Source organism: Falco cherrug, chromosome 5 (assembly GCF_023634085.1).
Source record: "Falco cherrug isolate bFalChe1 chromosome 5, bFalChe1.pri, whole genome shotgun sequence".
Lineage (NCBI taxonomy): Eukaryota > Metazoa > Chordata > Aves > Falconiformes > Falconidae > Falco > Falco cherrug.
In genome coordinates, this window is record NC_073701.1 from 23,033,589 (window position 1) to 23,056,161 (window position 22,573).

A 22,573-nucleotide genomic window follows, 5' to 3' on the forward strand; every position below is an offset into this window, starting at 1 on the left:
TAGTGTTAGACTAATTTCAAATTCTGCACCTGCATATGTTTATCTGCAATATAAAAGAAAGAGTGCTGCCATATATCTGGTTTTTAACTGCCAGTTTGTCACATACTGTGATAAAACCTGTGTATGGGAAACAGAATTACAACTGTACAAGTTATATTTTATAGAACTACATGAAATTTAAACTTCATTATTTTAAACTTGTCAGTTTTCTCTCATTGTCTGTATGGAATGGATTCTGCCAAAGGCTGTTAACAATGGCAATAGCTCTCATAAGGAAGCAGCAGAAGTGGAGTACTGTTTTCAGATGATTCACCCAAATTTTACCATTCAAGTACAGTTTTCTCCTTCAATCCAGATGAGTTTGGACCCTTTAAGATTTATATGGGAAGCATCCAACTTCTGCTCTACTAAATGCAGTTCTTATAAGACAATGTTCTTTAAAGGAAAAGCAAAAGAAGAGGACCTTTTCACCCCACAGATATGTTCTCTGAATGTGCTGTACTTCACATTAATTTTCCAAGGACAAATGCAACCGTTTTCCTCCTCAGTACCTCTAGGTAGTCCATCATGTAATTAAATGTCATTGTATAGGCGGTTATGTTTCTTGCCCCTGCTGCTTATATTGAGGAACTGTTAGAACTGAACAGAGTTGTGTACGAAAAAGCGCTAATGATTTAATGTTTTGCATGTTTTAGACTTTGCTGTGAGAATAATAAGCTCATTATTGTAATTATCCTTGCACTGCTTCCTGCAGTTTCTTGCCACTATGTACACTGTGTACTTAATGGGATACATATTATACTTCTGTCTGTGATGTAGAAAAGTGAGGAATTGTGTATTTGTTTGCTCCACCTCCCCTTAGTTCATACCCTGTATCCTTTGGCCTGATGGTTGTGTTGTGTGTGTGTCTTTCTGCTCCCAAAGCCTTCTGTGCTTCACCCAGCAAGTGCCAAAATCATCTTAGCTATCCAAAAAGCTAGCAGTAGCTACCATTATCAAAAGACATGACCTTCTGCATTCTGACACTGCTAAGAACTCTTGCACTGATTTATTCAAAGCAATGTGATATGAAGAAAGTAATTTCTGTGGTATTTAACTGTCACAAACTGTAACAATTAATGCTGCAACAGATATTTGAACTTTGTTTCACAGGCACTTCTCTGCTGCTTCACCTTTAAAAGAAGCAGGGCAAGGACTGTACTGCAGCCCACATGCGATGCTGTCACTAAAATGCCTATGGAATACTAAAAGCAGAAAATCTGTATTTTGGTTTCCATCATACGTTTTAGGCTTGTGTGTATTGAAACAACTTGTCAGTGATCTCAGACTAACCTAGGAAACAGTAACTAATTTGTTGTTTATCATTTTTTCTAAACCCTTTACAGTAGTTCAGAGTCTGAGATGGAGGAGGAAGATGAGGACGAAGATGATGAACTGCTGCTGCCTCAGCAACCCCCTTCAGACTTGGGTGGTGTGCCATGGAAAGAGGCTGTGCGTATCCATGCCCTCCTGAAGGGAAAGAGTGAAGAAGAGATTGAGGCTGAGGAAAATCATGAGATTGAGGACAAAGAAGAGGAGGAGGAGGAGGAAGATGAAGAGGAGGAAGACGAGGAGTCAAGCGAAGGTTAGATGGATTGATTTGTCCTTCCTTTCTGCTAGACAGCAGGGAAAACAGTATTTGCCATCCAAAATAAGGAAGATTTGCCTTGGAAAATCTCCCTTCTTTCATTTCTTTATTGTTTTGATTTTTGAGGGAGTTATTGTCTAAGAAGGCTTTAGGTGGATCGTTCCGGATTGCCCACAGGGCAGTTACAGCGCTAGTACCAACACAATATGCTTCCCATACACCATGCCAACATGTGCAATTCACAGCTTTGTGACACTGTATTGTTTTATTGTTGTTTTTTATTATTATTGGGAATTGGATTTGAATGTGACCTTTGTTCTTTGGCAGCAAGAGCTGGAAGCATTGTGGAGGCAGCGTTTTCAGTTTTGCAGTGCCTCACTACGGGATAGTGCCCTGTAACTGTCATCAGGACATCCCAGAAGCTGCTTGTAGTGCACTATAGTTAAAAGATGGCCTTGAGAAATCAGGGAGTTCACGTGATTCCCATTATAGCTCTGAGGGATTTCTGTGGAAAATCTTAGGGAAAGACTCCTTCCCCTGTGTCTGTCTTGGTTACCAAAATGCAAAGTTTGTGCTAAGAATGACATGTTTCCAGTGTTTCACCACCATGCCAAATTTCTCACTGGTCTTGTCTTTGTCTTTTTACTCACATTTCCTTTTTGTGAAGACTAGTAGGCTCCAAAGAGCTTCTTCGTAAAGGTCTTTGGCTGCCTAATACAAGCAGAGGTCCAGTTTTTTGAGTCTTAGTGGCAGTTTTGTTGATGAGCTCAGCAGGCTGCTTGGCTACTTCTTCAGCGCAGGAGCTGTATGTCCATAACTGAAGTCTGTGGAAGTCAAGATTGCTTTTAAAGAATGGTAACGTGCATGTTGTGTGTTTAGACTGCTAAACCATGGCGTTCTTGAGAGGACGTTGTTTCATGCAAGTAGTTTTTCTGTCAGGCACTTTGAAAGCAGCGGGAGTATGGGGAGTTGCTAGATTTCCAGACAGTCTCTCTCTCTGATTCTGTCCTTTCTCTTTCTCTCTTTCTCTCTCTCCATCGCTTGTGTGTGTACACGGGTGTCTGGTGTTATATATGGATGTGTGGTTCCCTCTGCTGTAGAGGGGGAGTATTGCCCTTGGGAGAGAGAGCTGCAGCAAGGCCTCTGGCTTCAACATCTCTCAAATGAAGAGGACACGGGTACATTTAAAGGTACCCGCATACCATCTGCACTTCCATTTCCCCAGAGGAGGGGTGAATGCTTTAAAGAGCAGGTCCCACATGAGAAGTTTCTGTGTTTTGTTTAATTGCTTTACCAGCTCCCTGAAAACTGATTTGGTAGCTGTTATTTTAATCTCCTGGTCCAACTACCATATATCAGGTCTGACATTGCCATGAGTTTTAGAAAAAAGATAAAGCTGCCAAGTACCTCAGGATATCTGGATAGCCTGGACAATTTGCTACTGTAATGTGCATGAACAGTGACCCCCATGTATTTAGGGGTTTCAGATTTATTCCATACACACAGACTAGCTGCACCTGTGCAATATCTCAGGCACGTGGGACACATCAGAACTACTTCCTTTAGATTACCTGTGTCAGCAAACTTGCATTTTTTGTTGTTGTCCTTTGTGAGTGTGTGTCTGTGGGGAGAGTCTAGGGGGGAAGCTAATCAAGCTGTGGCAATCCCTCAAGATTTTTCAAACAGTCGTATAATGGGCATAAAATTAATCTGACATTCCAGTCTAACTGGTTGTGTTATTTTCCATGATGCATTCTCTTGCAGTTTATTTCTGATGGTTGGTTTTTTTGAAGCACTTGGTCCTAATAGCTTGCTAATCCCTTATTCCCTCAATGTGGTTCATTAGAGCCAGGATACATAAGAGGAAAATCCAAGTGCCTTCCTGCAGGTAAGAGGGCATATGTAGTTGTCAAACTGCATATTGCAGCTTATAGTTGTAAAAACTATAGCTTAGCTTCTGACTTTTTTTTTTTTTTAAAAAAAAAAAAAAAAGGGAAGCAGTTATAATTTTTTCCAATTTAACTCTTCTGATGGTAGGAATGAGAAGTGTTAGTAAGACAGCTGAAGAGCATAACTGAAGAAGTTCCCCCAGTTGCAGTTGCTAGTGTGCTTTAGACTTGGCTCCTAAGGAACTGATTTGTGGGTGGCTTCTCATCCTATTAAAGTTGACCCTGAAAATGTTTGCTGTTGGTGAAATGCTGGTAGGTGCTACTGTGGATCTGGAGGGGAAAGCTGCCTTTCCACATGTGAGTTCAATTCATGTCCAGCTTCCTCCAAAGCTTAGCGGGCAGCCCTGAGGGAAGGCTATGCCAGGTGTTGTTTGAAATTCTCAAGCATTTAGACCTCAAGGAAACGTTAGGTTTGCCTGTTAGCCAAGCCACAGTCCTTCGTGGCTGGCTGTGCTGCTGTTGATTTACTAGAAAAGGTGAGAAGATCTGATGTCCTAATCAGGACAGGCTCAGGCTTCTGTATAGAGACTTGCAGGGTAACTGAAGATGTATATGTTATGCTTGTCTAAATCCCAGAGAAATCCATTTTTAAACATGCAGATCGTGTGGGACCTGCTCTTTCTAAGCCTGAGTGACTACACACTTCTCAGCCATTGCTGGCAAACCTAAACCTTTTAACACACAATTCTGTGCGGCAATGCAAATGCTAACTCTACTCATCTTGGGACCTGCATGCGAATGCTTTGGTACGGAGTGAGAAAAGCCCAGGTTCCTGTCCCTGCAGGATGTCCTGTAGCTCTGGTAGACCATGTGGTTGTGCTAATTGATATGAAAACTGATGAGGCAACAGAGATGTAAAACTGCTAAGTACTTGGCAAATTGTGAATCCCACTCTGCATTTGAGTTTGTGCGTCTGACCCATTTTCCCCTTTATTAACCAGCCGGTGATTCTGTCCTTCCTGCAGATCCTTCTCCTGTTTCTTCTGCAGTTTTAGTGCCAAATCTCACACATAGTCATTCATGAAATGGAAATCCCAAACACTGTGTTGTGTCTGGGGAAAACATGACCAGGAGAGAGGAACTTCGTTAAAACAAGACAGCAGGAAGTAATGAGTGCAACCTCTAAATGCCGCTGATGTTTCTTATTTCCTTCAAACACTAGAGCACCGTATGAAAATCTAACTGCTTGTGAGGTTATAAACTGCTGAAACAGTGGTTTGCCCCACACAGTGGTAATGCAGCTTTTGTGAAAGTTGACTCTTGAAAGTAAGTGGGTATTTTCCTTTCAGGATGAGTCATTTGCTTTTGAAGACCACTCCTGCAGATGCTGAACACCTGTCCCCGTAGAATGAGTTATTTTATTATGGGTAAATAAAACCTGAGCTATAGTCCCATAGCAGATAGCAATAGAGACCAGGGTCTATGAATATAATACTCACCATGGTAGATGCTTCCAAGGTGTGTATTCTGCAGCAGTGAAACAAGTTGCTTATCAGTTGCTTTAGGTGCCCATTGTTCCCTTTCACACACCATAAGTAGCAGAGCTTTGTGTAGGGAGGTAATTGAGGAGTAATGCAATTTCTTTTAAAGAAATTCATTTGTGTGACAGGAAGTCCCTTCTGGGGAGGTGGAGGCCTGTTAAGTCATGACGAAAGTATGGTATTCTTCAGAAAAAAAATCTACCCTTTGAACAAGTCAGTACAAAAGAGTAGGACTGAACAAAGTAGTGTTTTAAGTGCTAAAGTAAGTTGTGTGCCCATCTGTGCATACCCACATGTGAAACTCTGAGATCCATCGCGTAATTTAATTCACAAAGAGATATGTACCCAACATAGAAAGGAGTGCTTAACCCAATAGTAGGGAATGAAAGACCTTTTGGTGCATCAAACTACAATGCAGATTGTCCCTTGCCTTTAACAGCAAGATGTCTTTGGCAATAATCGTCATGAATAGGCTGAAGGAACTGGAAATTTCTGCTAAATTGGTATTCGCATACCACATATTCTTGGACACCCAGAGAATATCTTTCATTTCAGCGAAGCTGCTTGCAATAGAGATGTAATCTACAGTGATGTTTTTAATCGCATCTCTTTGTCTTTGGAATGGCATTATTCAGCTTTGATGGGAAGTATGAGGAGTGCTGTATTGGTGTATGCGTGCACACACAATACTAAGCTTTTTCTGTCTGTCTTGCAAACTGATGTTAGCCAGTAATATTTTATTTTCTTCTTTTCTTATTTCCTTTCCTATGATGTGTTACCTTTCCTTTCCAACTGTTCTCCCATCTTTTCCTCCCTATCCTTCATACACCCTGCCTACAACCTCGTATGCCATGCCCTCCTCCTGCTAGCTGGAAACCTTAGACTGCAGCAGATTGTAAATCCGGTTGATCCTCTGGAGATCCTGGCAGATGTGCACTGGACTCACATCCGTGAAAAAGAGGAGGAGGAAAAAATGGTGCCAACCTCAAAGTCCTCCACCTCCAGAGGTAATCTCCCCCAAGCCCCACACCATCAATTACTGGATCACAGTTGCAGCTATTTAACTCTGTTGCTGCTGCACCCTTCAAGAGCAGTGTACTTCGGCAGGGGCAGCAGTGACTGAAAGGAACTGTTTTCAAATTACACTTTGTTAACTATTTTGCTTTTCAGGTCAGCATCTACTTAAAATGACTGCTTTCTCAGCTCTGTGGTAGTTCGACTTCTGGCCCATTTGCCTGCCTGCTCTGACTCTGTAGCGTTTTTCCTCACTGCACACATGACTTGACAGTGCTGGCAATCAGCCCTCTGTAACTGAATTTAGCGATAGTAATGGAAGCTGTGATGTGCTCTTTTGGCAGTGGGGACTCTGCACCTCTTTATGGGAAGCCGGAGGGCTACGTTGTGTAGCTACTACAGCAAAGATTGAACAGGGTCAGCTTCTGTATTGAGCATGTTTCTCTGCTGCTGCTGTTCGAAGTGTAGAGCTGCATCTGGTATTAGCAGCGAAGGATGGGGTTAAAGGGCTTGCAGATCTGATCAGTGGTGGTTTTGGCTCCCTGTTTTGAAGATTTGACAGGATTATCTGTTTTTTAAAGTGAGGTGTGACCTTTGTGAATTGCCAGTTACTTAAAGGAAAACTCCAGAGGGGGGAAATGCCGATGGTCTAGCTCTCTTGTAAGCACCTTCTAGCAGTCGCTGCTGACCTATTCTAGGCTATATTACAGTGTGTCTTGAGGTAAGTATGTCATAGGTGCTTTACCTGTGCAGAAGCCTGAGCTTAGTAAAAGTTAATCATGCAGTTAATGAGTAGTGGCCTTCTCTCAAGAGTCTCTAACCATTGCGCCAGAATTGCAGAGGGAGTAAGTGTGCTGTGGGAAGGGGTGTCTTTTACAGCAAATGTGAAATTAAGTTAATGACTGATCCCTAAAAAAAGCTTAGGGCTTTACCTTATGTTGCTTTATCATACTCCATTCCAGATAATTGTCTTTTCCTTGTAGTTCTAGATGTTTGGGTTTTTTTTTTTTTAATTCTGTTCCAACTTGATGCACAGTTCCAGATCAGTTTTGCTATCCTTATAATTGCAGTTAGTAGAATACATTGGAGTTTTCTGGTGTGCCATCTCCTCCCTACAAATAAGAGATGTGTGTTTCCTTCCCACTGCAACCACAGAAGTAGGCTGTGTTCTTTTAACTTGTATTTTGTAATTCCTGCTTTTCCATAGTGTATTGGTACAGCTGTCAGCAAAAAATGATCCTTCCAAAATTGACTTTGTGGTCTTTCCATCTTCCTTTGGAAAGGCAGCAGTATTTCCTTTCAGTCCTCTAGAACTGGGGCAAACTAGGGCAATCCTGAACAATTGATTAGCTGTTTCAATTACTTTGTCATACAATACAGTTGTGTGCAGACATATCAGCAGTTTGGTTTTTTTGAAGGATTGCTGCCAATAAGTACTTGTGGATACAATGTAAATTTTTTAACCTGAGTTCAACAGACAAATTTGTTCCTGGCTGAAATGTATTCTGCGATACAGGGTGTTTGGAGAGCCCGTGAGTGTTGATAGGGTTGGGTGTGGAAGCCTGGGATAGCGTTGATGGTACGCAGAAGACCCTCTCATTCTGCTTTGGGCACTCTTAATCTGCTGACATTTGTACCCAGGCAGCACAGGTTCTGGGATGCCTGTTACAACCGCCCCTCTCACTGCTCAGCTCTTTCATCTCTTAGTTTCTCTCCTCTGCAGAGTGTCAAGTGGAGCACAGCAGTGCCAACCTGCTAGTCAGATGCAGTGTTTTTCTCACTGTGCTGTCCATATTTCCTCTAACCTTACAGATCCTCAGGGAAGATTAGGCCCCGGAGATTCATGTTATCTCGATTTAAATCCCAAGCCTGGAATACCATGTTTAACATCTCATAGGTTTTATTCCTGTATTTGCTACTGAAAATTTTCCCTTTGTCACTCTTCTGTTTTAGACACTTACTGATGGTCTAATTTTTATTTCTTACAATTTATTGTTTTTTAAATTCAGCATCCGACCTTCCCTCCGTACGCCATGAGGCGGTACAGGCGTGGCTGGAGACAGTCCCTGGAGGTAGTTTGGTGACGTTCTATGTATTCCAATGCACAATAACCCTGCCCGTCTCTTTTCCATGCCTTCAGCAGCTGAGCTGGTACTTTAACCCTGGAACTTACAGCCCTGTCGCTACTGCATGACTGGACGTGGAGGGAGGGAGGAAGGGGGAGTGTGCATGCACGCCTGGCACAGACAGTCCTATTCTTGCATGAACTCGACATTTGTTGTAACCCTTCTGAAGGCAGGCCAAACAGAGAGGTTGTCTTGGGTGTCATAAAGTAGAAGGAGGAATCTAGCTAGAGTGCTTCAGTTTGCTTTGTAAACTGAAGGCTTGACCAGTTATTATTCTCCTTGCTCCTTGAGAAAAAGAACATGGGGCTTTCTTGCAGTTGAAAGATTAAGTGACAGAGAGTGCTTAAAGCAATTGCAGTTCTCTGTAGCAACTGTAAACTAGTTACCTGGTGAAGAAAACATGAGAGAAGAATGAGGTTGAATCTTTAGGAATAGAGATGGCTTTGCGTCTCCTTTGACTTGGGGTTCATGTTATTTGGGGAAGCCTCAGGAAAGCTGAAGGATGTACGGGTGTAGAGCTCAGCTGCCTTTTTAATGTGGTTCTTTTATCTCTATTACAAAACCGATGAGCATGAAGATGCTGGGATTAGAGTAAGGGAGTAAATTTGTGTAAAGTGGTGAAGGTATCTAAATCAATGGAACAGCAGTATTTTGTGGCTAGGTAGTTGACCTACAGCTAAGTTGCTTTGGCGCATCAGAATAGCTAGCTTGCCTATAGAAATTTGCTTCTGCTGCTGCTGCTTTGGCAAGGCAGCAGTGTTTACAAGATGTCTGCACACAATGCAGTCTGCTCACGGCTGCTAGCTCATGTGAGCCAAGTGCTGATCCCAGTTTCTGGCTGCCGTAGTGTGTAGCTTCCGAGTTATTGTGTGACAGCTTTTGGCCTCTTGCTCCTTACTCTAACTGCATATACGTATATGCACAGTATATGTATAATATAACCAGCCACCTGCAAGCTCTCCGTGTCCCTCAAAATGGGATCCACCCCTTGCACCAAGTTACTACTTCTGTATGCACCCGTAACCTTCTGTCGAGTTTTGTGTACCAACCTATTTAAGAACTGATTCTCTCCTCTCTCTCCAACACTCCCTATGTGTGTTACATGAGTTCCTGATTTCTGGATCAGAAGACACACATACACAGTGGTATCAGATATTCCAAACATCAGAGTTACATTTTTACTTGTTTTGATTAAGATTGCGCACATTTTCTGCTACTATAAAACCATCCGATGACGTTTTTATTTCCAAGATAAAATAAGCTACTACATACCTAAGCAACAGTCAGTATGGGACACAGTTTGGTTTTGTTCAGTACATGTGAAATGCCCCTGTGGGCAGTGCAACCTTTGCCATATGATTCAGTCTCCTACGCTTGATGTTATAAGATTCTGGATTTTGTAAGCCTCTGGCATAAGGGAATAGGCTGGTGTTTTATCACACGTAAATGTAACTGCCTTTTCACAATAGTTGAGAGGGAATAAACTAGCCTATATGTTTGTCTGTTTTGATACTACAGAGGGGAAAAGCATGGAAAAAGAGAAATTCTGAGGTTGAAGGAAGGAGACAAACCACCCACTGAAGGCTGTGTTCTGAAATAAGCAAAAACCTGTATTAGAGAAAGAGGAGAGTCTGCAAGACCTCCATTTTAAGGGAGGGATGGTTTGTTTTCAAGATTGTCTAAATTAGCAATGCTGGCATATAAAAGGTCCAAAAGCCACATCATCACTAGTAAACTAAAAGAATCAGGGCCTGCTCCCTGGTTCAGGAGAAAGCTGGCACAGCATGGTTGACTCCCATAAGGCTAAACTTTATTGCCACCCGGAATCGGGGGGCTGCATCTGGACTGCCTGTTGGAAACGGCTTCTAGCCCTACCATGGGAACTAACTGCTGGGAGCTGTGCAAGGAGCCCTCCTAAAGATAACAATATGGCACTATATGCATTCAGGTTTAGAGACTTGCACAGCTTAGTTTACCTGGTGCAACCGAAGGTTATAAATATACCTGTTATTGTTATAGGACCATATCCCATGTGTATAATTAGCAAGCGTTGTGCATAATAGTGCATGCTGACTGTGTCCGCATTTGCAGTAGGATATACAACAGAAGTTAAATGTCTACATGTTGTTGAACATGATGCTAACCTGCTGCACAAATTTTAAAATGTAGTTGACTGACTGCTGTGGGAAAAACCCTGGAAGTGCTCGCTTCCTTTTTTATAAAGTATGTTTTATGAAAATGCTTAACAACAACAACAAAAATGCCATAGCACTAAGGGCAGGACAAGGTGTCATAAGATTTAGGTTTTTCAAAAAAGTATCATATAATAATGAAATGCAGACCCTACAGTTCGGTCTTGTCTCTCCTCCTGTAATTAAATCTTGTCACAAGTAGTGATGTCAGATGCCCTTGTCAGAGTTATGAATTCAAGAATCTTTATTTGGTCCAGCAAATCAAATTATGGTCTGTAACAGAAAAGAAAGTTTTGAATATATATTTTTATTTACTTAAAAATATCTCAATTAATTTGTGCCCTAGTTACTTGTACAGCATGTCAGGTCTCTTAGATCCTTTTACCAAAGACTGCTGTAGCTTCCCAGGGTTAAACAGTTTCCAAATGTAATAATGATCAATTCCAGAGCTAGGCTGTCTCTCTGACTTATGCACTCAAAAGCCTGTTTCAGTTTCAAGATGAACAGTTGTGGTACATTGTAAGATTTCAGTTTTGACCTAATACATACAGCTATAAAGTAATGGTAACTGTTACGGTGTGGCAAAGAAAAAAAATAATCTTCCTGGAAGAAGAGTAAACTGTATTTTGGTTTGATTTCCTCCCAGGTCACTTGTTTAATTTTTCACAAGGCCTGTTGCTCAGAAAAGCCCTGGCTGCTTTCACTGCAAATGCCTTGGAGACTCCACAAGGGCAAGCATTCCTTGATTCACTGGAGTCTGATAGTATCATTTTACTATAGATGTCTTTCCAGGTGACACATTTCAGGATTTCTTGTTTTGTAATTAATAAATACCTCCACTATAAACTGTTGGTACAGTTCAGTGCAGAAACTTTTCACTGTATAGTGTTGGGTTTTTTTCTTTTTTTTCTCAATATTTGAATATGTTCTAGCTCCATGTGAGGATAATGACGGGGAGGATGAGCTGGGCACAGAGCCTGCAGACACAGAAGGGCAGGCAGGTGAAGAGGGAGACACGGGTGCAGAGCTGGATGACGGTAGGGTACCACTGTGTATCATTTAAACCTGTTATATCAATAGCATTGTATTGGTAGAAAATGTTTTGTGTGAGGGTACTTAAACTTGGTCTTACTTTTAGTGATGTAGGAGTTTGTTTCAAATAGTTAAGAGGGAGCCCAGAGTGAAGGACAAAAAGATACAGAACCACCTCAATGCCATTTCTCTTGTCCTCTTACCATCTTCTAACTAGAGGGCTTCATCTTGTGTCTGTATTCAATACTAATCCTGCTGAATAGCAGAAATAGAAGTAAATTTGTGACAAGTTCACAATATTATGCCATAAATCTTGCCTTGCTAGTGTAGAATGAACTGCATATGGGAGAAAACAATGGAAAATTTCCAGAAAACTGGTAAGGTACGACTTCAATTAGTAATTGAATAGTTCATCATTTACTGCTTAGGAATAAAAAAAAAAAAAAAGAGTGAATCGTTTAGATGTTCAGGTTACGAGGTTATGAAAGTGATTAGCACCATGTGAATAGGAAGAAAGGATTATGAAAGGTTTTTAAATAATAAACAGATGTCCTGATGGACTCATATCTAAGATCTCTTGGATTTTTTCCCTCACCTCATCCGTGATCAGATGACATCCCATCTGATGCAGAAGCGGAATTTCGTTTACATCAAAGTGGCATAGAAGAGCCAGAACTAAAAGTCTCTGAAGATGAAGATGATGAAGGAGCAGAAGGTGCTTCTTGCAGTGTGACAGAAGGTAATAGCTTTCCCATCAGTGTTTGAGTGATTGTAATTGCATTTGAGATAATCTATACATTTATGAGAGTTAAGAGAAGACAGTCTTGGATTTGAACCATCTTACTACTGTCAGTGGCAAGGTATGTGTTGCATTAACATTTTGAGAAGTATGTTCTGAATCTATTAATTACCGCTTCTCAAAGCATGAGAACCCGTCTAACTGCTTTTTCTTGTACCATTTTGGACATTTAAAAAATTCTGTCTGTGTTCCAGATGTCCAATCTAGAATTCATAACAAGTTGAGAAATTTGTTACTACTTGCTGTGTGTAACATTAAAAAAAGAGAATATTAGCAGTCTCATGTGTTTTTGGAAACATTTTTGCTTTTCCTAGATCCATGCAAGCCATCCATCCCTATCCAGTCATCTAGTGACAGTGTTCTTCCTCTGTCTCCAGTTGATAGCCCCAAAGCAAAACAAGCAGAGGTAAGAAAGGGAATCTTTGAAGTTTTCTACTTCCTACCTGTAGTTAAATGGAACAATTCGTTGGATAAACTAACAAGGACTGACAGCAGTGGGCTTCCCTCCTTTCTTGTCTCTAATTTGTGTTGATCTTGAAATCTGACTTAATTTAGACTTAAAAAATAATGTGCTATCTTTCTTTCCTATCTTCAGAGTGTAGTGGCTCTGTCAAAGTCACACAAATTCCCATCACAAAGCCCCAAAAAGAGTTACACCGGGTATTTTAATTTCAATGTGCAGTTAACAACATATATAAGTGTATGAGAGGAGCCATAAGCAAGGTGTTTCCTGTTTATCCTGGTTTGGCCCTTCTTTTCTGTACCAGAAGCAGATTCCGTGCAGTTGCAATTCAAAATTCTATTTGTATTTCTTAGTAGTAACCAAAGCAGTGCTTATTTATTCCAGAGTAACAACATAGTTCACCTTAAGGAAGCGAGACATGTCAATGATGTACTGCCATGTTGTCGCTTCTGGAGTCAGCATGGAGGCGTGCTGTGGTGTTTCCAGCAACTGGTGTGTCAGAGCAGGAAGTACATGACCCTTAAAATGTTCAAGGCAAATTTTTCCCTCCCAAGTATTTGTTTTTAAGGAATTGCTAGGAGATTAGACTTTATCTTAGAGAGTTTTGTCATAAACCAGTTTACTTTCACAATGGACACATTATGGGATAGGGCTGGTTTGCTGAAACCAGTTGCTGACAACATTCACTTCCTATTAAAATCAAGGAGGTCTTTTTCAGGACCGTTTAATGGTTCTGTTAGACGTAGTTACTATTTATATCAGGACAGTGCCTAAATGCAGTACTGAAGACCTGGGTGTTTAACATGTGTCATACAAGCACACGGATAGAGAGGTTCATGCTGTAATGGTCACGTGTCAAACCAAACTGTCTGCATTCAAAAGAAAGCTGGTGCAAAAGATGCCATTGGAGAATTGTTCTACTGAGTAATATGGCAGTCTGGATGTTGATGAAAACCAAGACCTCTCAGACCATTAAGGGGCAAGGGAATTGCAGCCTAATTTACTTTTAACAGTGGATGCACCCCTTGCTTTAAGAAGATATTACAGCAGATGCTAGCCAGCAGAAGGTGCTATATTGGTGAGAGTTGGAGAGACTTACATCAAATCTGTCTGAGATAAGGAACCACCACAATACACAGAGCTAGAGGTTTGGAGGGAAAGCAGGAAAAGATAGAAACAGATTTGTGGACTTTAGTCATTTTTCTTCCAAAAATTAAATTTGCTTTGTTGTCATCTACAAAGGATGGTTTTTACAATGGGGCAGAAAAATGAATTATACCTAATGAGAAATCCTAAGTGATGTTCCAGGCTCGTGAATGGGATGCCACGTGTGGGTTTTTTCATATTTTGATACTTAGATGGTTGCCCTACTGCTGACTTTGTTAAAAGAGAAGAAAAAATGGAATAGTATTCTAATGTGCCCAGTTAATATTTCCCTTTTTCAATTTTTGTAGGATATAAAAGTTCCCCTGGCTGAAGTACCCCGTGCAATAAAATCTCCAGAGGCACGCTTTTTTCCGGATCCTTTCCTTCTTGAAGAAGGACCAAAGGATGAAATTCCCAAAGACAGGAAAGTTAAGAGCCCTTTGGTGCCACCATCTCCAGTGTTATCCCAGCCAGTTGCATCACCAGAAGCCATTGCACCTACACCGCTAGCAGAGTCTCAACCAGCAGCACCAACGCTGGCTTCGTCCCCAACATCTGCTCAAATGCCTATCTGCTCCCAGCCTTTGCCTTCTGTGGAAACATCCATTCCATCCCCAGTGGAGCCTCCAGTATGTTTCCAACCTGTTCCAGCCTTAGCGTCAACTCCTTTAGCCAAACTAGTCCTTAGGGGCCAGGATAGTGAGGTGGAAAAACTGGGGAGCCCTACCACTGCAGAAGAAGCCCTAAAACGGAGTAACCTCGTAGAAGAGTTCTGGATGAAGAGTGCTGAAATCCGGAGGAGCTTAGGACTCACCCCAGTAGACAGAAACAAACGCTCAGAGACAAACTTTACTGTATCTGCCCTTGAGACAACTCCTCTGAAGACTTTTAATAATGAGAATATTTCAGGGGATGAAAGGATCCATCTTGTGAAACCCCAGCCTGCCCCAAGAAGACATGGACTGTCCAAGTTAGAAAATGAGCAGATTTCTCTGCTCACTCCAAAATCTCCATCAGAAAAAGAGCTAAAGAGTTCCAATGAAGTAAGGAGAGATGTATCCAGCAGTTCTGGACTTGGCCTTCAGGAGAGCTCGTCCAACATGAGAACTATGGCTAGCCAGAGCTTCAACACTTCTGATTCTACCATGCTCACTCCTCCGTCAAGTCCGCCACCACCACCTCCTCAGGATGAAGAACCAGCCACTTTGCGTAGAAAGAGGCATCAAGCAGTCTGGCAGAATGAGGTTGAAGTCAGATCACCTCCAACACCAGCATCAACACCTCCTGCTCCCACACGCCATGAGCCGACCTCTTCTGCCAAAGAGTCAGCCCGTTCCAAAAAAGACGATGTGCGGAAGTCTTTTGCAGAGAGTGTGGATGAGATTCCATTTGCTGATGATGTAGAAGACACATATGATGACAGGACAGAGGACTCCAGCCTTCATGAGAAGTTCTTTACACCTCCCACCAGTAGGCCAAGGCCAGAAAAAACATTTCTTTTGCCCTTGGTCAAAGAAAATGGTGGCCCACCCTCAATGGAAGGAGGGGTTAACCAAAAGAAGAGAGTGTTGCCTGAAATTTCTGCAGAGGCCAAGGAGCTTGCTGAAGAAAGAATGAGAGCCAGAGAGAAGTCTGTCAAGAGCCAAGCACTGCGTGATGCCATGGCTAAACAGTTGTGTAAGATGAAAGATATGGAGATGGCGGCGGCTGCTGCTGGGGCCACAAGGGCACGAAAGGCGTCTTCTATGCCCTTGAAGACCAAAGAGTTGTTTTATGACTCTCCAAAGCATCTAGCCTTGAAAATCACAGAGGGACCTACACAAAAGGATGATGCTGCTAGTGAGAAGTTCTCCACTCCTGCTGCTGATATGGCTGGACCTGAAGGGTCTGTCACCTCTTCAGAAGGCTCCAGTGGGAAGAGTAAGAAAAGAACTTCTCTTTTCTCCCCTCGTAAGAACAAAAAGGAGAAGAAATCCAAAAATGACAGCAGGCTTTCTGACAAATCTAGTGGTGGGACAGAGGAAGCAACGAAGCCTAGGTCGTTATGGAAGTCTGTTTTCTCTGGGTATAAGAAAGACAAGAAGAAAAAGGCTGATGACAAATCCTGCCCAAGTACTCCCTCAAGTAGTGCCACTGTGGATTCTGGCAAGCACAAAGCTTCTCCATTGATCACAGCTGCAGGTATAACAGAAACGTGCCTCTGCACCATGTGCTTTTCCTACAGCTAGGTGTCCTTGGGAGTGAGTTTGGGTTACTTTGCCATTCAGCTACTGGGCTGGATGACACTGCTCCCCAGTGTCAAATGGGCTGATCAGGATAAGTGCTAGCAACTGTTTGTGTATTGATAGAGTCATTTGATATGCCACTGAAAATAATAGATCCTTAAATAAAAACTTCACTCTCGGTATGTACAAGGCACATCTGTTTTGTGTCTTAGACTGGTTTGAGAAATAAGCACTGTTTGCTGGAATCAGTTGTTTGTGACATTTCATCTCTATTTTACATCTGGTCCTCATCTTTTCCTTGGGTGGTCTGTTCTCTTTCTTTCACCCTGGTTCCACGGATGCTGAAGACTGCAGAGATGCAGTTACTCGTGTGTTCTCAGTGGTCTGGCAGCTGCTGATCTATGAAGTGGGGATTCTGCAGCCTCATGTAAATCTCTCCCGTGCTGTCAGGTGCAGGCGAAGATGATTAATGGCAACTTACGATACAGTAAATAAGTTCACCTTCAATGATTGAAGTGAACATGTTACATTTCTGTGGCCTTGTACAAATAGCTAAAATGGTGCCAGCTGCTGTCATCCAAGTGCTGCATCTATCTTAAGAGCATTGATAAAGTACAAAGGGAGACCCATGACCATTATTTTTAACAGGATTTGCAGAAAGTGATGCTCTCTTAGAATGACACTTCTAACTAATATTGATCATTTTGTGGAGCGGTGCTTCCCTGATCACTCCAATCCCAGGCAAAGCAACTGAGACTGGCATAAAAGGACTAAGTATTTTTGGAGCTCAGTCAAACACAACTGACTTCTGAAATGTTTACAGGAAGAGTAGTTACCACTTCTCTAACTTTCCCTTTATATTCCTGGCTTTTCAGATTTGCAGCTCCGTCAACACCTGAGTTTCTCAGAGGACTCCGACCTCTCCAGTGATGATATTCTGGAACGCTCCTCCCAGAAATCCAAGCGAGAGGTAGGCAGATGGGAAATGCATTTTAGATGGAACTAGCAACACGCAAATCACAGGCTCAGAGAACCACATCAGAAACGTGTATGATTAGTTAATTTGTACTTACTGTTTCTTCTGTGGAACAGGCTTTCCTGTAATTTGGCTGACTGTTCTGCCTAAAATAAGTTGGTTTCACAATTGCAAGCTGCTCCCCACTGTTACTATATGAAGGATCTGTTGTGTCACTATGACATTACTTTACAACGCATATCACAGTCAGAACAGTGAATTTTGTCCATGTTACGAGCATGCCAGTGATCTACACAAAATAGACATTTAATGTCAGAAGAGTAAATTTCACAGGCTCTAATGTTACTGCAAAAAGATAAGTGAGATAGTTCTCACTTTTTGTAAGGTTCTGACCCTAGGATATTGTTTTACCAGCCTCTTTGATACATTGAAATGGTAGAATTCCTAGCAAACTACAGACAGGAATGTACTTCTGCATATATCATTAACATAGTCAAGATAGATCATCAGCTAACAGGTAAGCTACAGGCTGCAGTTTTGCTACTCATGCAAGTTTGCTTATGTTTTGTGGGGGAAGAGAATGTGCCCAGTCTGAATTAGTATCTTCTCTTTTTGGAGAAAAGATGAGCCATCAGCTCTTTCCCATTTTGACCCTGTTTTCTTTGAGGACTTAGAATCACATAATCATTTAGGTTGGAAAAGGCCTTTAAGATCATTGAGTCCATTGCCGAGTATTTCTGTATGTCTGTGTATGTAGATAACAACCGTGAAGCCAAAATACGTAGTAGTGAGCCCTATGAAATGCCAGTATATAGGGGTTGGTCTTGGCCTGGTGTTCTTGTTCCAGTGCGGTCTGGTGTGAACTCTTACTTATTCTGAAAGAGCTGTTTCTTGTTCCTGACCAACCTTCTGTAGCTAATGCTATAATGTCATATTGTAAGACATACCAACGGCTTTCTAGCTGACATAGTTTCACTTTAAGTGGTGCTTTAAGGAAATTACTGAGGAGAAAGAGACACCAGTGGGTGTCCATAAAAGCTCAGAGGGAAAAATAGATTCAGTTTACTTGCACATATTTGTATGTGGAAAATAAACAGTGAAAGCAAAGTGCCAAATTTAGTTGCTTTTAAACTAATTAAATTTTAGGATGGCATTATTAATGCAAAAATGAGTGAAAGATGTGAGGAACTGCACAATCATAGTAATGGGGAAGAGCCCTTCTTTCATTCCTAAGAATTTCCAGGCTCTGACAGACAAAATTTGCAAGGTTTGGAGGAGTAAGTAGATTTAACTGACCCTACAGAACACTAAAGCCTTTCTGGTACTGAAGAATGAAAAGTGTGTTCCCCCTGTCCCTTACTGGTGGTGCCTGGTTCAGATTGTTAAAAAAAAATCAAGAAGAGAAGAGCATCTGAGAGAGCAGTGTCACAGACCCAGTGGTCTGTGCCTTCTGTCTTAAACTTGTCACCCAGTGTGCACAAATCAGTCTCAAATGGCAGGATCTAGTTGATACTTGGCTCAGGTGGCAAAGCTGTGGAAGTACTGCAGATTGAAGTGTCATAGGAAGTGCTTTCTATATATAGATAGTAGAATGAATTAGAATAACTAAAGAATTTAAGGCTGGTGGAAGGACTTGATGAAATAAGTAGGAATTTTCTGTATTTACTTACTTCTCTCTTAATCTCTCTTTCTAGTTGATCTAGATCTCTTCTAAGAGGAAGATTATTTTGTTTTTATTTTATTCCCTTTTTTCTCTCCCCCTTCCATTCTTCCTTGCATGCACTCAAGGTGTTTCATGAGAAATTCTGCATTTTCCAAGAGATGCAAAAGAATGAGGTACCTGTGTCTAGCAGAGGACAGATTGCAATACAGGGGGTTCAGATAAGAGTTACAGAGTTATGGTTCTGCTTTGTAAGCTCCTTTAGGAGGAAGCAGGGCTTCAGTGAGGTCCATGCTTGCTTTCAAACTTCAGTATGCCTTGATGGTCACCTTTTTTTCCTGTGCTGAGCTACTTTGATTTAAAATGGATTCTGCAGGAAAAAAATCTCATCACTAAGCACTGGAGCAGGTATGTGACAATGGCAGATGCCTGGATCCTAATACTGAAAATACCTCACCAGCCCTGCCAAGGGTATGGTGATGGTGTTTCATTTTCTCCTGTTTACTGTTGCTGAAGTTACACGAAGAATTTCTTTGCTCAGCATCTGCCTATTTTCTAAAGAGTACTTTTGAAAATTAATTTCTTTAGAGGAAACAAATCTGAGAACTCCACTTACCTAGTTTTATTGCATCCTGTCCAAGGATGTAAAACGTACATGCAAACACTGCAATACCTTGCTATCAAAAGAAATGTAACTGAACTTTGAGACTGACAAAACTGGGTTTGTACTGATTTGGGGTGGGGTTATATTTTTTTAAGTTACAAACTGCCTTCTACTTGCTATGGGTAAGAGTTGACTTCCTGTGTGCCATAACTTTTACATGAACCCCTTCTCTAAACTGAAATTCTGCTTGTACTGCTTTTCTGGTAATTGTAGTGAGCTTGTTTCCCAGACAGCTTGCTCTGTTTAGCCTGTTCTTTGTCATCAGCAGTGAATTATTTCAGTGTTGTTGAATGTAATGTCTTTCAAGAGAAGCATCTTGTAAAGAATTTGTAATGTAAATGCCTCGTGGGTCTCCTGTTTATAGGTGTGTGTCATTGTGTGTTTGTCATTGTTCCTGTAGAATTGTGGTATTGTGATCAGATGTGTGTTTTACTACTGCAGGTAGCTTGCTTTTTACTGGAGTTTGCATACGTTGTGAAGTTTTCTATGGCTTTTCATTTGTGACTGTTTTTAGTTAATTGAATGTGAAAAAGCAAAATGCTGGCTGTTTGCCCAGAATGGCACAGTGCCATCTGTACTTCATGACACAAGGGAAATTTCCCTCTCTTACAAACACTAAGTGGTTTACTTGCCTTATTTTTGGGGACAGGGTAATGTAGAATGTCCTTGGGTAGAAAAGATAGGGATTTACCCTCCTCCCCCTAATTTTAGCTCCTCAGGCTCTCTGTTGAGAGACAAGGAAATTCTGTTACTGCAGGACACAACCCGCTCTGAGCCCATCTGGTGTTTCTCCTGTCACAAACCAGTGAGGAAGACTTACAATGTTAGTTAAATACAAATGATAATTTATATGAAGTAGAGATAATTTAAAAGCATGAAATAAACATGACTCCTAGGAGAGGTTGTAAATCGGATAGTAAAATGGAGAGTTGTGTGGCAGAGTAATACATGGTTGGCTGAGCTGGTTCAGACCGAACAGGCCTCAGCATAAGCCGTTATTCCGAATCTTAAGCCAAAATTTTGTGTGTCCATGCACGCATACTTGCTCAGTGGTCATTAAAACCATAGACAGATATAAGCCAGATAATTCCTCTAGAAAAAGATGTTTCCAAGCTGACTGTATCTCAGGGAGACTGCCAAAGGTAATTGCCTTCAGGAGGGTGCTAGAAACTTGATTTTGCGGACACAAGTTCCATTGTGCTTCATCAGTCTGGGCCACGTTCAGCATTTGCACAAATTTGTTTCATGTAAAAACAGCTTTGTTTTATTACTGTGCATCTGTTTTCAATGTTGAACTGATTTTGCTTCATTTTGTACGTTTTTTTTTTATTTTTTTCCCTTTACCATTCCCCCTTTAAAGTCGATCTATGTACCACACGCCTTGGCATTCAAGAGATCATATTCGTCAAAGGTAGTGTCTCCATTCCCACTAGTTGGCCATTGTTGCATTGCATGCCCCTATATTAACCCATTGAATCCATAGCTACCCATCACATGTGCACTAACATCACAAACATTGACTCTGCATGCGTGAGATGTTAGCAGACACGGGCAGCAAATTCTTTGTAGGGTTGTCTACCAAAAATGCATTAAGCTCCAAATTGTCTGTCTGGTTAGAATGCATGCAGTTCTCAGTGCACAGCACTACACCACTGTACAGAGTGATACAGATGATCTTTGAGCTTCAGAACAAATTGGTTTTCAAGGCAATTAAATATGTGTGCGTATCGGGTTTTTTAATACTTAGAATATGAGTTCAAGTGAATCATCACACTTTAATCAATGTCCTTCAAAATTGTTGAGTTCACTGAAATCTTAATGAAACTCTGTATCAAGCTAAAATCAAGACAGAAGTTGCCTTTCTGTTTCAGGAATGAAATTATTATTGCCCTGTCTTCACAGTCACAACAGTATTATGTGGGATAGGAAAGTCACAGCCTCTATAACTTTACCTTCTGATTTGGGTATTGTTGTGGATTTTACGTTTTAAAAAAAGAAAGAAACAGTCGAGTGTTAAATTCTTGGAGCTTTAATGGTGATGCTTGTTAACCACATATCTGAGGGATTTTTAACAGAGCTGCGATCCTACCTTAAACTCTTTTCACTGAGAGCAGTGAACCAGAGGTAGATTAACCAATGTGACAGTGCAATAACTAGATAAGGCAAATTTCAGGGTGGTCGGTCTTAATATTTCGTCCTTAAAGTTGACTGTCCATGGGGAAGGTCTCTTTCCAGAAGTGGAAGACATCTGTTTACAGCTGTCCCTTAAAGCTTACATACATCTATGTGGGAAAAGAGTTCTTTTCTTCACTATAGTTCATTTAATGCAGAGTGAAGTTTCTCTGACGTTTTTAAGTCTATGAGAGGAAGCCCTCCTAGATTACAACACACCCAACTAGTATACCTGGTAAGATACTAAACCCCATTTCAGTAATGTTAAAAACATTTTTAAACTAGTGTCACCGAGAGAAAAGAAGAGGAAGTACCTTTCTATTTCAATAAACATAGCCTTTCTCCTTGTGGATGGCTTCTGGTGTTGTAATATTCTAATTCTAGAAAAGCTGGTGTTTGCTCTGTTTTACACCAGCCAGTTTTATGGAGTTGCTCTTGAGATGGGAAATCCCATCTCACACCAGAATGTCATTCTGCTTTCAAGTGTCTTTTTGCCTTCTTGATTCATAGAAAAGTTGCACAAATATACACAGTTAGTCATTACCAATTATACCAGTATAACTCCCAACTATGGATGTTCTTGCTTGAGAATAAAATAGTGAGATGGGAATATCAATACAACTACACTAGTCTATAATAATTTGTTAGCTTATACTGCTGTAACTGTTCATGTAGATGTACCTTTGCCCTCTTTTAAAATTAAATCAAGGTGACCCCTCTATATGGTACTCACGGATTTAACTAAATCCATTTGGCTAAATCTATTGAGAAACAGCATAAAAATTGATTTGATCTTTGGGAAGAGGTTTCATATAGCAGTGGAAGAATGGGGTGGGATGTTATATAAAATCACAGCTTTGCAGTTGGCGTATATGCTTCTTCACTCCTGATTTGACCCTGAAATTGTTGCTCACTGCACTGTGAACACCTTTGCCTACAGAAGCTTGACTTTTGACACAGCCATGACAAAGACAGAACACCTCCCTTCTGAGATTTTTGGAAGAAAAATGGTCCTCCCTCCTCCCATACCTCTGAGCATGCAAATAA

At 41.2% G+C, this 22,573-nt stretch overlaps 1 protein-coding gene across 19 annotated transcripts in view; it reads left to right on the forward strand.

Annotated features, from left to right (window-relative positions):
- The window catches only part of MICAL3 (microtubule associated monooxygenase, calponin and LIM domain containing 3), a 161,711-nt gene that overhangs the window by 115,457 nt on the left and 23,681 nt on the right, over positions 1-22,573 (forward strand). For 9 of the 19 annotated variants that reach the window (XM_055712819.1, XM_027807630.2, XM_055712820.1 and 6 more), the window contains 10 exons: positions 1,386-1,624; positions 5,927-6,064; positions 8,081-8,143; positions 11,322-11,426; positions 12,032-12,160; positions 12,535-12,626; positions 14,138-16,010; positions 16,930-17,024; positions 18,819-18,866; positions 20,715-20,765. In XM_055712819.1, the coding sequence (XP_055568794.1) occupies positions 1,386-1,624; positions 5,927-6,064; positions 8,081-8,143; positions 11,322-11,426; positions 12,032-12,160; positions 12,535-12,626; positions 14,138-16,010; positions 16,930-17,024; positions 18,819-18,866; positions 20,715-20,765 (2,833 nt within the window). Of the gene's footprint in view, positions 1-1,385; positions 1,625-2,727; positions 2,818-5,926; positions 6,065-8,080; positions 8,144-11,321; positions 11,427-12,031; positions 12,161-12,534; positions 12,627-14,137; positions 16,011-16,929; positions 17,025-18,818; positions 18,867-20,714; positions 20,766-22,573 lie in introns of all 19 variants that reach the window. The other 10 variants (XM_055712823.1, XM_055712834.1, XM_055712836.1 and 7 more) reach the window with 6 other exon arrangements.